A 13,480-nucleotide genomic window follows, 5' to 3' on the forward strand; every position below is an offset into this window, starting at 1 on the left:
CCATCTCTCTCCACCCCATCTCTCTCCACCCCATCTCTCCTCTCTTCCCCCCCCCCCCTCTCTCCCCTCTCTCACACACAATTTGCACGTGGCCGCCCACGCGAGCCTTATTGTGAAGGGAGAGTCTCACGGTGGATTACGGGGAGGCTCCTTCGGGTGAGATGGGGCGCAATGAGACGTGATGAGAGGGGGGGATGAAGACGTGATGAGAGGGGGAGTGCGGGCGGGTGGGCGGGTGGGCGCGGTGTGGGGTGGGGGTGTGATGGGAGGAGATGGAAATCAGGATTTGATGGAATTAGACGGTGGGAGTTCACGTGAGGTGGGTTGCAGTGGCCGTGGTGGCGGGTTGCGATGGCGATGGAGGTGGGATGCTATTTCGGGTGGTGGGGTTGAAATGTCAGGCCACGTCGTGTGGAGATGGAGCGATGAAATCGGCTCGCGTGCAGGAGCGGAATGGATCGTTGCGTTTCACGGCCAGATCGATCGTGGCTCATGATGATGATGGTGATGCACCACGTGGATGGGACGCTGAGACAATGCGATTGGACGTGATGTGATGCGCACGAAGATGGGATGGAAATAAAGTATGGTGTGAGCGATTGGGAATGGGACGGAAATGTGGTGGGGGGGGTAAATTGGTACGCATGTGAGATGTTGCGTGATGGGTTGGTTTGGAGTGATGAGGTGTGATGGACACACAGCCTCGAGACTAACCCAGCCGCCCATCTCTTCTCTCACCCCGCTGGTGTCTGCACGCCACACAATCCGGCGCCGTGAAATCGTAATTTAATTAACGAGATTTAGCACGATACCCGGTTCAAATATCACCGCCCTCCCCCCCCCCACCATTAAGACATTTGACCGATGTCCATGGCGCGATACGCAAGAGGGACTTTGCTTTGACGCCCGCGTCTGCGTAGAACCTACGGGGGGGCGGTCTCCCCCCATTTTTTCTCGCCGATGGAAAAATCAAAACGCCGGAACCCCCCTCCACACACCCCTAGCCCCTCCCTCCACACCCCTAGCCCCTCCCTCCACACACCCCTAGCCCCTCCCTCCACACCCCTAGCCCCTCCCTCCACACACCCCTAGCCCCTCCCTCCACACACCCCTAGCCCCTCCCTCCACACACCCCTAGCCCCTCCCTCCACACACCCCTAGCCCCTCCCTCCACACCCCTAGCCCCTCCCTCCACACACCCCTAGCCCCTCCCTCCACACACCCCTAGCCCCTCCCTCCACACACCCCTAGCCCCTCCCTCCACACACCCCTAGCCCCTCCCTCCACACACCCCTAGCCCCTTCCTCCACACCCCTAGCCCCTCCGTCCACACACCCCTAGCCCCTCCCTCCACACACCCCTAGCCCCTCCCTCCACACCCCTAGCCCCTCCCTCCACACACCCCTAGCCCCTCCCTCCACACACCCCTAGCCCCTCCCTCCACACACCCCTAGCCCCTCCCTCCACACACCCCTAGCCCCTCCCTCCACACACCCCTAGCCCCTCCCTCCACACACCTCTAGCCCCTCCCTCCACACACCCCTAGCCCCTCCCTCCACACACCCCTAGCCCCTCCCTCCACACCCCTAGCCCCTCCCTCCACACACCCCTAGCCCCTCCCTCCACACACCCCTAGCCCCTCCCTCCACACACCCCTAGCCCCTCCCTCCACACACCCCTAGCCCCTCCCTCCACACACCCCTAGCCCCTCCCTCCACACCCCTAGCCCCTCCCTCCACACACCCCTAGCCCCTCCCTCCACACACCCCTAGCCCCTCCGTCCACACACCCCTAGCCCCTCCCTCCACACCCCTAGCCCCTCCCTCCACACACCCCTAGCCCCTCCCTCCACACACCCCTAGCCCCTCCCTCCACACACCCCTAGCCCCTCCCTCCACACACCCCTAGCCCCTCCCTCCACACACCCCTAGCCCCTCCCTCCACACCCCTAGCCCCTCCGTCCTCACACCCCTAGCCCCTCCCTCCACACCCCTAGCCCCTCCGTCCTCACACCCCTAGCCCCTCCCTCCACACACCCCTAGCCCCTCCCTCCACACACCCCTAGCCCCTCCCTCCACACACCCCTAGCCCCTCCCTCCACACACCCCTAGCCCCTCCCTCCACACACTCCTAGCCCCTCCCTCCACACACCCCTAGCCCCTCCCTCCACACACTCCTAGCCCCTCCCTCCACACACCCCTAGCCCCTCCCTCCACACACCCCTAGCCCCTCCCTCCACACACCCCTAGCCCCTCCCTCCACACACCCCTAGCCCCTCCCTCCACACACCCCTAGCCCCTCCCTCCACACACTCCTAGCCCCTCCCTCCACACACCCCTAGCCCCTCCCTCCACACACCCCTAGCCCCTCCCTCCACACACCCCTAGCCCCTCCCTCCACACCCCTAGCCCCTCCCTCCACACACTCCTAGCCCCTCCCTCCACACACCCCTAGCCCCTCCCTCCACACACCCCTAGCCCCTCCCTCCACACCCCTAGCCCCTCCCTCCACACACCCCTAGCCCCTCCCTCCACACGCCCCTAGCCCCTCCCTCCACACCCCTAGCCCCTCCCTCCACACACCCCTAGCCCCTCCGTCCACACACCCCTAGCCCCTCCCTCCACACACCCCTAGCCCCTCCCTCCACACACCCTAGCCCCTCCCTCCACACACCCCTAGCCCCTCCCTCCACACACCCCTAGCCCCTCCCTCCACACACCCCTAGCCCCTCCCTCTACACACCCCTAGCCCCTCCCTCCACACCCCGAGCCCCTCCCTCCACATCCCAAACCCCTCCCTCCACACCCCCCTAGCCCCTCCCTCTACACCCCCCTAGCCCCTCCCTCTACACCCCCCTAGCCCCTTCCTCCACACACCCCTAGCCCCTCCCTCCACAGGGGTACCCCTAGCCCCTCCCTCCACACCCCGAGCCCCTCCCTCTACACACCCCTAGCCCCTCCCTCCACACACCCCTAGCCCCTCCCTCCACACACCCCTAGCCCCTCCCTTTACACCCCGAGCCCCTCCCTCCACACACCCCTAGCCCCTCCCTCCACACACCCCTAGCCCCTCCCTCCACACACCCCTAGCCCCTCCCTCCACATCCCAAACCCCTCCCTCCACACACCCCTAGCCCCTCCCTCCACACCCCCATAGCCCCTCCCTCCACACACCCCTAGCCCCTCCCTCCACATCCCAAACCCCTCCCTCCACACCCCCCTAGCCCCTCCCTCTACACCCCCCTAGCCCCTTCCTCCACACACCCCTAGCCCCTCCCTCCACAGACCCCTAGCCCCTCCCTCCACACCCCGAATGGTGAACACGGCCGTGAACGAACGGGGTCAGAGGGCGGAACGCAGTCTCCGCGTTGTCGGCGGCCGCCACCGTCGCCACCAAAGCCGCTCCAGCTTCACAAACGCGGGGCTCTGCAGCCTCCCCACAAACCGATGGCCACTCTGGTGGTGGTGGTGGTCTTCATCTTCCATAATCGAGGTTTTTGTTGGGTTAGATCGCGTGAATATATAAATGTGTCGTCAAACCCGCCACCACCCGACACGGCCAACTAGTAAGGGTTGTCACGTAAACAGAACGTGCCAATTCGTCACTAGTCCAGCACAGCGGTAGTGTGTTGGAGAGCCAAGCGACAGCATTCATCTTCTTCTTTAGTAGGGCGGCTGATGTAGATGCAGAGCATCAACAACTCGATGTCACATTGAGGTGGTCAAGCTCAGCTATCACCGCGTCAGGAGCAAGCGGAGTGGTCGTAGTGGATCATCGTCATCGCTGCGATGTCTCCTTCGTATTTGTGGATCGGGGCATTGCGTCGTTCCACGTCGTACGGCCTCTGTTCTGGATGAGCACAGTCGCACCACGACACCACTGGGAGAGTTTTTCATTTTCAATTCGTGGCATCGTCAGGTATCCGCAGTCACTGCCGCCGTGCTTTGTGCAGTGGATGCGGTTTAGGGTGGAGATCAAACCCCAGGCATCTTCTGCGTTGGGTTTTCTGCTGGTGGTGGTGTTTGTTGGTGAATGCGGATGGCTGTGATCGAACGCTCGGCAAATCATATCGGCGGAAGGGGAATGGTTGCGCGGGCTTTTTTTGTTTGGAGGATTCCAGGTTAAAGCGGAGTTACATTGTTTTACAAATTTGGCAATGTATCGGTAGAAAATTATTCCCCCTGGTACGTTGTGATTTGTGTTTTAACGGTTGCTGTTACGGTCCACGCATTTAGTAATTAACATTTGAATAGGGGCAGCTGATGGTGTATTTATATATATAGGTGTTAACATATCCCTGAATAGGAATGACTTCTTTGAACATTATATGGCAATGTAGCGGTTGACAGGGGTAGAAGGCTGCCCGTTGCGTGTGATTGATCGATCATCATTGAATGGCCGCTTTTCCAAATTCGAGGTGCTAATGGATCGGTTGCTCCCTCGTATGCCGTGCCGGCTTTCATAGGTGCTCGCTAACAGCACTTGCCCCTACAGTCTGTTAAGGCTACACGGGGGATCTTTGTCTTTGGGTAGCATACCAACATTTGTCCTGGAGAAATCCGATGAGCTTTTAAGCTCTTTTCTCATAGCTGTCCAGTAACTTGTGGCCTGAGTCCGATTCCCGGTCACGGCTAACATCAGTGGCAGGTGATATTTAGAAATGATTTGGGACTCCCCTAAGTCGACTCGGCCTAAAACGAGTACGTGGTGCTCGGTGGTGCGTTGTCACGTTGGCGTCGGCGCCGCTTCGTGCGCTCTTTGCTACCTTAATAGGTGCTCGCTAACAGTCAGCAGTAGTCTGTGAGTTCACGCGTGGGTTCCTGTGAGTTCACGAGTGGGTTCCTGTGAGTTCACGAGTGGGTTCTTAGCAAATGCGTGCGTTGTGTATGTGTGCGTGTGTGTCTGTATGTGTCTTTGTGTGTATGTGTGTGTATGTATGTGTGTGTATGTGTGTGTGTGATCGCGCGCGTCCGCGTGTCCCGTCAGGTGAAGCAAATCATGGAGGAGGCGGTGACTCGGAAGTTTGTGCATGAAGACAGCAGCCACATCATCTCGCTGTGCGGTAAGGGCCCCGGGACAGCCCAAGAGGGAGACAAACGTTGTCTGCGCAAGTTGCTGCGCAGGCCCATGGCTCAAACTCCCTCCATCCCATCCCATCGCCACGTCTTCACCTCGCAGCGTCCATCGTGCGTGCTGGTTGGCTCGGGCTCACAGCGCTTAATCACTTCCTTACTCATGAAGGTAGCGACTTCGTTCGTGTTCTTGTGGCCCACGTCTCCCCGTGGCCCTCGTGTCTCTGTATTTCTCATGAGTCCGTGGTGTGAATGCCAAAACAACTTCCCCCCCCCCATACCCCCCATGTGGCTGCGGTGACCCCCAAGGCACTCCCCCCCTCAATCGGCGGCGAGGCGTGCGAGCCAGTGGTTGATGCGTCACCGACATCTATTCGCGACGCCGTGATTCACCGCGGTATTTATAACCGTGGCCACCCCCCCCCCTACATACACCACTCCATCCCGACGTCGGCAGTAATGAGGGCATTTCCCATCGCGGAACGGCGATCCTCTCTGCTGCCGGCGGCTCGGACACGCTGCCCGGAGTGGCTCGTCTCCCTGGGGACCTGCCTGGATGATAGACTGACCTGTCATGTCTCGTGACCTGTCGGTCCAGAGTGAATTTAAAATTATAATGATGATAACCGTCAGCCCTTTGTCATCCCAAGCGATGTCGGTTGTACTTCACCCGGTCAGTGCGGATTGGGGGAGGAGGAGGAGGCCCAGGGCCGGTTCTGATATCACTTTCGCCACTGCCGTTAGTCGTCGCCGGGAATCCAACTCTGGTCGCTGGGTTCGTAGCGCGGTGCGCTGACCACTGCACCAACACTCCCAGCCCCGATCTACCGTCGGGAGAGCAATGTGTATTGGTATCTGTCCGTCTAGATTCTAGACAGACTTGTCTGCAGATAGAACTCGCTTTGTCTGTCTGCCCTGAGCAGCCCACACCAAATATCTCACACGTGTCGGTCCCAGCCGAGGTTCCACGGGGCCGATAACCACGTGGCACCAAGCGGCACCAACGTATACTCGTCTGGCTCACGGAGTCAGCGGTCTGTCTCTGTGTGTGTGCACAACACGGGGAGGCCGCGTTCACAGCCACGTGCACCAACCCTGGTCCTGCGTCATTGGCGTAGAGAGGTTACTGTGCTCCCGTTCGCTTTGTCCCTCGTCGTTGTATTAATCACTGTCAGTACGATACAACCGGTGTCTCCGAATGTACGTGTATATATAGCGTCCAAATTAGACGGAGTCAATTCTTAAAAAAAAAATTCTTGAAATAAAAACTAATCCTGAGCAGAACGCGTTTTTAATTTGTTGCGCTCGGCGACGCGACAAAGCGAATTCCCCGTGAAATGTATTTACATTTTTTTGACAACGCGCGCCCCTCCACGCGCGTCGTCAGCTGAGCTGTCGACACCGAGCTGAGAGTCGCCGCCGACTTTGTGGTGCAGCGGCACGCGCGCGCGCGATGCCCTTTGGCCTTTAAATCCAATAACGCGAGCCGGCTTGTCGTGGAGCGTTCCCCGGAATTTGCGGAGAGGTTCGCTTTTAAATTAAAATTAAACTACCAAAAAACAAACAAATCCCCGCCAACCAAACGCCGCGTCCGTCTCTCGCGACACACGATCCCGCGGTGTCCTGCCCCCAGGGCCGGATTAAGATTGTGTAGGCCCCTGGTACTACAGGTACTGTGAGGCCCCCAGTAATATTTCCAAAAGGAAAACAAAGTTAAAGAAAAAAAAATATATATTTATTTTTACAAGGCTAACAACTAATAAAATTCAGCATTCACAAGTGAAATAACTTTTCACTTCATCTCTGGATGCCCCTGGGCTGCAGCCCCTAAAGCCCCCACGCCTTGATCCGGCACTGCCTGCCCCCCCCCCCCCAGCACCGCACTCTGACCCACTCACTTCCCCGTGCCGATTTCACATTCACCGTGCTGCGCCTCCAAACCCTTCTCACGACGCGGCGGCGGCGGCGGCGGTGGCGGCGGGACGAACCCTGCCACTCCCCCGGTCGCGCGGAGTCATCGCGAGCGAGCGCGTGCACTCTCGCGCGTGCTCTCTACTGTATATATATACTTCTTATAGAGATAGGCGGAGTTTGGGGGCTCCGTTTTTCTCGCTCAGCTATTTCCCTGTGTCGCTCGCGTGGCTGCAAGCGCGCCCAGTGTAAATCCACACTCCAGAGCCCCTCCTGCGCCCCCCCCCTTGCCTCTGGTCCGCTGGAGTCTCCGTTTGATTTGAGGCCACTCCGCGTGGTTTTGTGACTTCGTGTCTGTAAGCATGGCCGAGTTTGCTGCATATACAGTCGATGTGAAAATGTCTTATGTGAAAAAAAAACCACGGACCATATCGTGAACCACTGTGGAAGTCTGCGCTCTTTCAGCGGAGGAGGAGCAGGAACGACACCAACTCTGTGTCTGCTGGAGCCCTCTCTCGTCGTGCCGAGCAGCAGCAGCAGATGTTGACGTTGGCATCGAGCTCCTGAGCACACTGCTGCTGCTGTTGCCATCACGACACAACAAATATAACGCGGAAAATAGGTTCCTCCTTTTAGGAAATATCCCACCAAATGGTGATGTTGGGTTTGAATATTACATCCATTTTGAAAGCTGCTTTAAAGCTTTGTGTGTGGTCGGTCACTGTTGATATTCTCTGTTATTTGACGTCTCCTCCGCATTATGATGATGATTATTTGATGTGAGCGGTCGTTCCTGTGCAGCATCTGGAGATGCTGCTGGTGTCACGTCGCTTTACCGATCTAAATCTCTCGTGACCCTTGGAGGCACGGTCACCGTAGAAGCGGGACCCGGCCTTACATTTTGGATGGCCGAGGTCGCGTCGCCACCAGCGGGTTTGTTGTTTTACTTTGGCGGGCGGCCCCGTCCCGGGCACGCGACGTGGGAACGTCGACCGCGGTGCGAGCACGGCGTCGCACAGATCCAACGTCAGCGATTCTCACGCGCACAAATCCGTGCGCATCTCGCGATCACCGCAATCGATTTTAAATCGACGAACCGGCCGCCCCCCTTTGGTTTACGCCCCGTATGCCCCGCCCCCGGCCCCTTGACCCCTTAACCCGTGTGCCCCCCCTCCTCGCGACGCCCAGGCGCGGTGGAGGGCTGCCTCCTGCACGGCTTGCGCCGCCGCGCCGCCGGCTTCCTGCGCAGCGACAAGACGGCGGCGCTCTTCACCAAGCTGGGCAAGGTCTTTCCGCCGGCGGCCGAACTGTGCCGCAAGGTGCACGAGGTGGAGTCGCGAAACGACAGGTGCGGGTGCGGCATCGCAGCCACGGGTGCGACGTGGGTACCGGCTGTCCTGTGGGTACTGGTAACCAGGTGGGCACCCCTTCCCAGCCATCACGGTGGGCTATGCGAGCAAGGTGTCCCGCGGTTATGCCGGCTGTCCCCGTGGGCCTAGCGGCCGTCACCGTGGGTACCGGTAACCAGGTGGGCGCCCTCTCCCAGCCGTCGTGATGGGCGCGTGAGTTGCCGTCTGCCTTCGCTCCGGCTCTGCCAGCCGGCGTTCTCGATGGGCCTCCTTCGAGAATAATGGATATAAGCACATCTTGTTGAAGCACCGTTCTGATTTAAGCAACACGTGCTTAGTGTACAGTGGTGGCGGGAAGGCAACGGACAACTTCTGATACAAGCACACTCGGGATATAATCACACCTGGCCCTGCTCTCGAGCGGTGTGCTCATATCCAGATTCAACCATAACGAAAATGATCGTGTACAAGTACTTTGTTTGCCGTGGAAAGCCTCACTGAGTCTCAACACCCTTCTTTCAGGAGGAGGCCCTGGGGGTTCACGTGACGCTGCTTGCTGTGGGGGTTCACGTGACACTCGTTGTGAGGGTTCACGTGACACTCGCTGTGAGGGTTCACGTAACACTTGCTGTGAGGGTTCACATGACACTTGCTGTGAGGGTTCATGTGACACTCGCTGTGAGGGTTCACGTGACACTGCTTGCTGTGGGGGTTCACATGACACTTGCTGTGAGGGTTCATGTGACACTCGCTGTGAGGGTTCACGTGTCGCTGCTTGCTGTGAGGGTTCACATGACACTTGCTGTGAGGGTTCACGTGCTGCTTGCTGTGAGGGTTCACGTGACGCTGCTTGCTGTGGGGGTTCACGTGACACTCGCTGTGAGGGTTCACGTGACGCTGCTTGCTGTGAGGGTTCACGTGACACTTGCTGTGAGGGTTCACGTGCTGCTTGCTGTGAGGGTTCACGTGACGCTGCTTGCTGTGGGGGTTCACGTGACACTCGCTGTGAGGGTTCACGTGACGCTGCTTGCTGTGGGGGTTCACGTGACACTTGCTGTGAGGGTTCACGTGCTGCTTGCTGTGAGGGTTCACGTGACGCTGCTTGCTGTGGGGGTTCACGTGACACTCGCTGTGAGGGTTCACGTGACGCTGCTTGCTGTGGGGGTTCACGTGACACTCGCTGTGAGGGTTCATGTGACACTCGCTGTGAGGGTTCACGTGACGCTGCTTGCTGTGGGGGTTCACATGACACTTGCTGTGAGGGTTCATGTGACACTCGCTGTGAGGGTTCACGTGCCGCTGCTTGCTGTGAGGGTTCACATGACACTTGCTGTGAGGGTTCACGTGCTGCTTGCTGTGAGGGTTCACGTGACGCTGCTTGCTGTGGGGGTTCACGTGACACTCGCTGTGAGGGTTCACGTGACGCTGCTTGCTGTGGGGGTTCACGTGACACTTGCTGTGAGGGTTCACGTGCTGCTTGCTGTGAGGGTTCACGTGACGCTGCTTGCTGTGGGGGTTCACGTGACACTCGCTGTGAGGGTTCACGTGACGCTGCTTGCTGTGGGGGTTCACGTGACACTCGCTGTGAGGGTTCATGTGACACTCGCTGTGAGGGTTCACGTGCCGCTGCTTACTGTGAGGGTTCACATGACACTTGCTGTGAGGGTTCACGTGACGCTGCTTGCTGTGGGGGTTCACGTGACACTCGCTGTGAGGGTTCACGTGACGCTGCTTGCTGTGAGGGTTCACGTGACACTTGCTGTGAGGGTTCACGTGCTGCTTGCTGTGAGGGTTCACGTGACGCTGCTTGCTGTGGGGGTTCACAAGACACTCGCTGTGAGGGTTCACGTGACGCTGCTTGCTGCGGGGGGGTTCACGTGACACTTGCTTTGAGGGTTCACGTGCTGCTTGCTGTGAGGGTTCACGTGACGCTGCTTGCTGTGGGGGTTCACGTGACACTCGCTGTGAGGGTTCACGTGACGCTGCTTGCTGTGGGGGTTCACGTGACGCTGTGAGGGTTCACGTGACGCTGTGGGGGTTCACGTGACACTCGCTGTGAGGGTTCACGTGACGCTTGCTGTGCTGCTTGGCCACCTCGCAGCCCGGCGGGGCCGTGAGTTTGTGAGCCGGGAAGCTGCGGCCTCTCGGGGCCTTTCCCCCGCACCTCCGCTGAGCACGGTTGGCTACGTACGGTGCGAAAGAAGTGCAACGTGCATCCCACCACCGCAAAGCATCTCTGGGCCACACTAGGCCGGTACTAGAGGGGGGATTTCTTGCGGTTGTGGAAATGAAGCGAGCTTCTTTGAAATGTGACGCTGCCCCCCACCACACGATGAGGAAATAGTCGCCCCCCCCAACCCCTTTCTCTGCGTGACCCGCTAACCCTTTCCTCCAAAGCAGGGGTGGGGAACGTCCGGCCTGCGGGCCGCACGAGGCCCGCAAAATCATTTGGTGTGGCCCTGCCAAGGCAACCGCAGGCGGGACTCGAAATTCAATACATCTAGGAGCAAGCCTGGAAAAGCAGTTGCGAGTAGCAACATCATCAACACCAGCTAACATCATCACACGCCTCGCCAAAGAGAAGCGGTTCCAGCCATCAAATTAGGGGCGAGTTAATTAAACGTTTGACCAAATATAACAGGCTAATTTTGAAGTTGATAATGTTGTATGGCCCGCGAATCATGTTATAAATATCCAAATGGCCCTTGGCAGAAAAAAGCTTCCCCACCCCTTCTCCAAAGCCTCGTCAGGGACGCCAGGAGGGTGCCCGTCGACCCCCCCCCCCCCGCACCCCCCCCCCCCCAATCGTTTCGTCTTCCGCTCGTCTAAGCGCGCGCCGCCCGCGTGCTTGCGTGCCCACGTGAACGTGCGCAGGAGAGGCCACCAGTCCCTGAGCCAGGACAGCTCGAAGAAGGGAGGGGGGCTCGGCAAGGGCGGCGGGGGGGGCCTCTCCCCGACGACGCTGAAGCACGTGTGGGTGCGCACGGCGCTGTTCGAGTGCGTGCTGGACAAGATCGCGCAGTACCTGGTGGACAACGCGTGGTGAGACCCGCTCGGGTGGAGGGGTGGAGGGGAGGAGAGATCATCGTCGTTGACAAATGAGAGGATCCATACTCTTTGGTTCTTTCGGTAAAGTCGCATAGTTAGACTTTTTTTTTTTCTAAGAGTATGGATTCCTGCAGTCACGAAAGCTTCAAATCAAGATTGAATGAGAGGATCGGTTGTTTTTTGTGTGACCGATGTCCACATTTAGAATCAACATCCACGTGTTTTGAGTGTTTGGCTGCTATAGGATTTCCACGTGGTGATGATGATGATGATAATCCACTTCGTTGGGCCATCACTTGTGATAGCCTGGTCGCTTCTTAAAAAAGGCCACGAAAAAAAATCGTCCAATCTTTTCGTTTAATTGCTGTGGTGATCCCACTGCGCTATTAACCTGCCCACGTGAGTTGGAATCTCGGCCACCGCTAATCTCGGTGGAAAGCGATGTCTGAACAGGACTTCCGGCTCTGCACGTACCAGCAACTCACCATAGCACAGTCCCCTATTATCATAGCTCAGTGGGCCCTGCCTGGCAAAATAAAACACTTTATTTTATTTTATAGTTTTAGTTGAAATTGACCGCGATTCAATTCTACGGAGATCTCTTTGCGCATCCCCCGCCCGTGGCGCCGTCTGCGTCACGAGGCTCTGGGGGAGCGAACGACCGCCGCGCTCGTGGACTCCGCTCCTTTTATTACAAAAATCCCACCCCGCTCATTTGTCAGCCGCTCGGTTAATTATCCGGCCGTGCCGTGTCACTTCATTGGTTAAGGGGGGGGGGGAGAGGGAGAAATAATAAGGCAATTATGAAATCGATTTTCACTCTTTAGCCTCCGGCTGCTGCTAGTGACCCATCGCCAGTCCTCACGGGACCCATCACCCGAACCGCTTCCTAACCGCGTTAAATCTCTCACCCTCTCAATCTCACTTTCCTCGCTCTCTTGCTCTCCCATGCTCTCTCACTCTCTCAATCTCACTTTCGCTCGCTCTCTCTCGCTCTCTCTTTCTCTCTGGCCCCTCTTTCTCACCCTCCCTCTCTTTCCCCCCCCCCTCCCTGCGCTCTCTCCCCGTTCTCCCCGACTGCGCCGTGACCGCTGTGCGTGAACCCACAGCAAGTACTACGAGAAGGAGGCGCTGCTCATGGACCCTGTTGACGGAGCCATCCTCGCCTCGCTGCTCGGTGACACGCACGCACGCACGCATACGCACACATGCACATGCACACACGCACGCACGCACGCACACACGCACAAGTACGAGAGCACACACGCGCGCAACGGGCCCTCACGTTTGTACGCTTATCGCGTGTGCAAGCCCGTGCACAAATGCACATATGTTGTGCGTGTCAGTTTGTTGTCCTTCCCCCCCCCGCACCTCCGATTAGCACGGCCGGCTACGTACGGTGCGAAAGAAGTTCGTCGCTCGTGCACGCACGGCCGCCAACGAAATCCCACCCTCCTCCTCCTGCTCGCGTTTTTTGGGCGCCGCGTAAATTCGAGCCTCGATCGATCGTCGTTCCGCGACGTGACGGCACCGCCTGGACCCGCCGTGTCGTCCCCTCCCCCCCCCCCCCCCCCCACCTGCGCAGTGGGGCCGTGCGCGCTCGAGTACACCAAGATGAAGACCGCCGACCACTTCTGGACGGACCCGTCGGCTGACGAGCTCGTGCAGAGGCACCGCATCCACAGCGGGCACAGCCGCGCCGAGTCGCCCTCCAAGCGCCCGGCGCTCAACATCAGCCTCACCGAGGTGAGGGGCGCCGCCACCGCCCCCCCACCGCCCCCCACCGCCCACCCCCGCCCCCCCCCGCCCCCCCCGCACCGACCTGCCCGCGCCGGCCCGGCACCGGGCGTCGCGGTGAAGAGGGAGACGCGGAGGGGAGGGGTAACCACGGAGATTGGAAGTGCAGCAATGGATCCTTGAATCTATTGGTGCGGCCATGATGACCTCTTTCATGCTTTACTAGCCACCCCAGTGTGCTGCCCCTATTGGGGGAGGGGGGGGGGCATGCAGAGGGGAAGAGGGAGGCCTTTGTTTAATCTTAGCGGTTGTGCATCGCGAGTGGACATCCGTGAAAGAGCTTCGTAGCTCATCGGATTCCTC

At 59.0% G+C, this 13,480-nt stretch overlaps 1 protein-coding gene across 4 annotated transcripts in view; it reads left to right on the top strand.

Annotated features, from left to right (window-relative positions):
• LOC133348311 (small G protein signaling modulator 2-like) overlaps positions 1-13,480 on the top strand; it is a 51,276-nt gene that overhangs the window by 15,177 nt on the left and 22,619 nt on the right. For 2 of the 4 annotated variants that reach the window (XM_061561049.1, XM_061561048.1), the window contains exons 3-7: positions 4,987-5,062; positions 8,172-8,400; positions 11,207-11,374; positions 12,490-12,557; positions 12,966-13,126. In XM_061561049.1, coding sequence (XP_061417033.1) covers positions 4,987-5,062; positions 8,172-8,400; positions 11,207-11,374; positions 12,490-12,557; positions 12,966-13,126 — 702 coding nt within the window. The remainder of the gene's footprint in view (positions 1-4,986; positions 5,063-8,171; positions 8,401-11,206; positions 11,375-12,489; positions 12,558-12,965; positions 13,127-13,480) is intronic. The other 2 variants (XM_061561050.1, XM_061561051.1) reach the window with 1 other exon arrangement.

This window comes from Lethenteron reissneri, chromosome 27, assembly GCF_015708825.2.
Source record: "Lethenteron reissneri isolate LAM-NWPU_2019-01 chromosome 27, ASM1570882v1, whole genome shotgun sequence".
In the NCBI taxonomy this organism is placed as follows: domain Eukaryota; kingdom Metazoa; phylum Chordata; class Hyperoartia; order Petromyzontiformes; family Petromyzontidae; genus Lethenteron; species Lethenteron reissneri.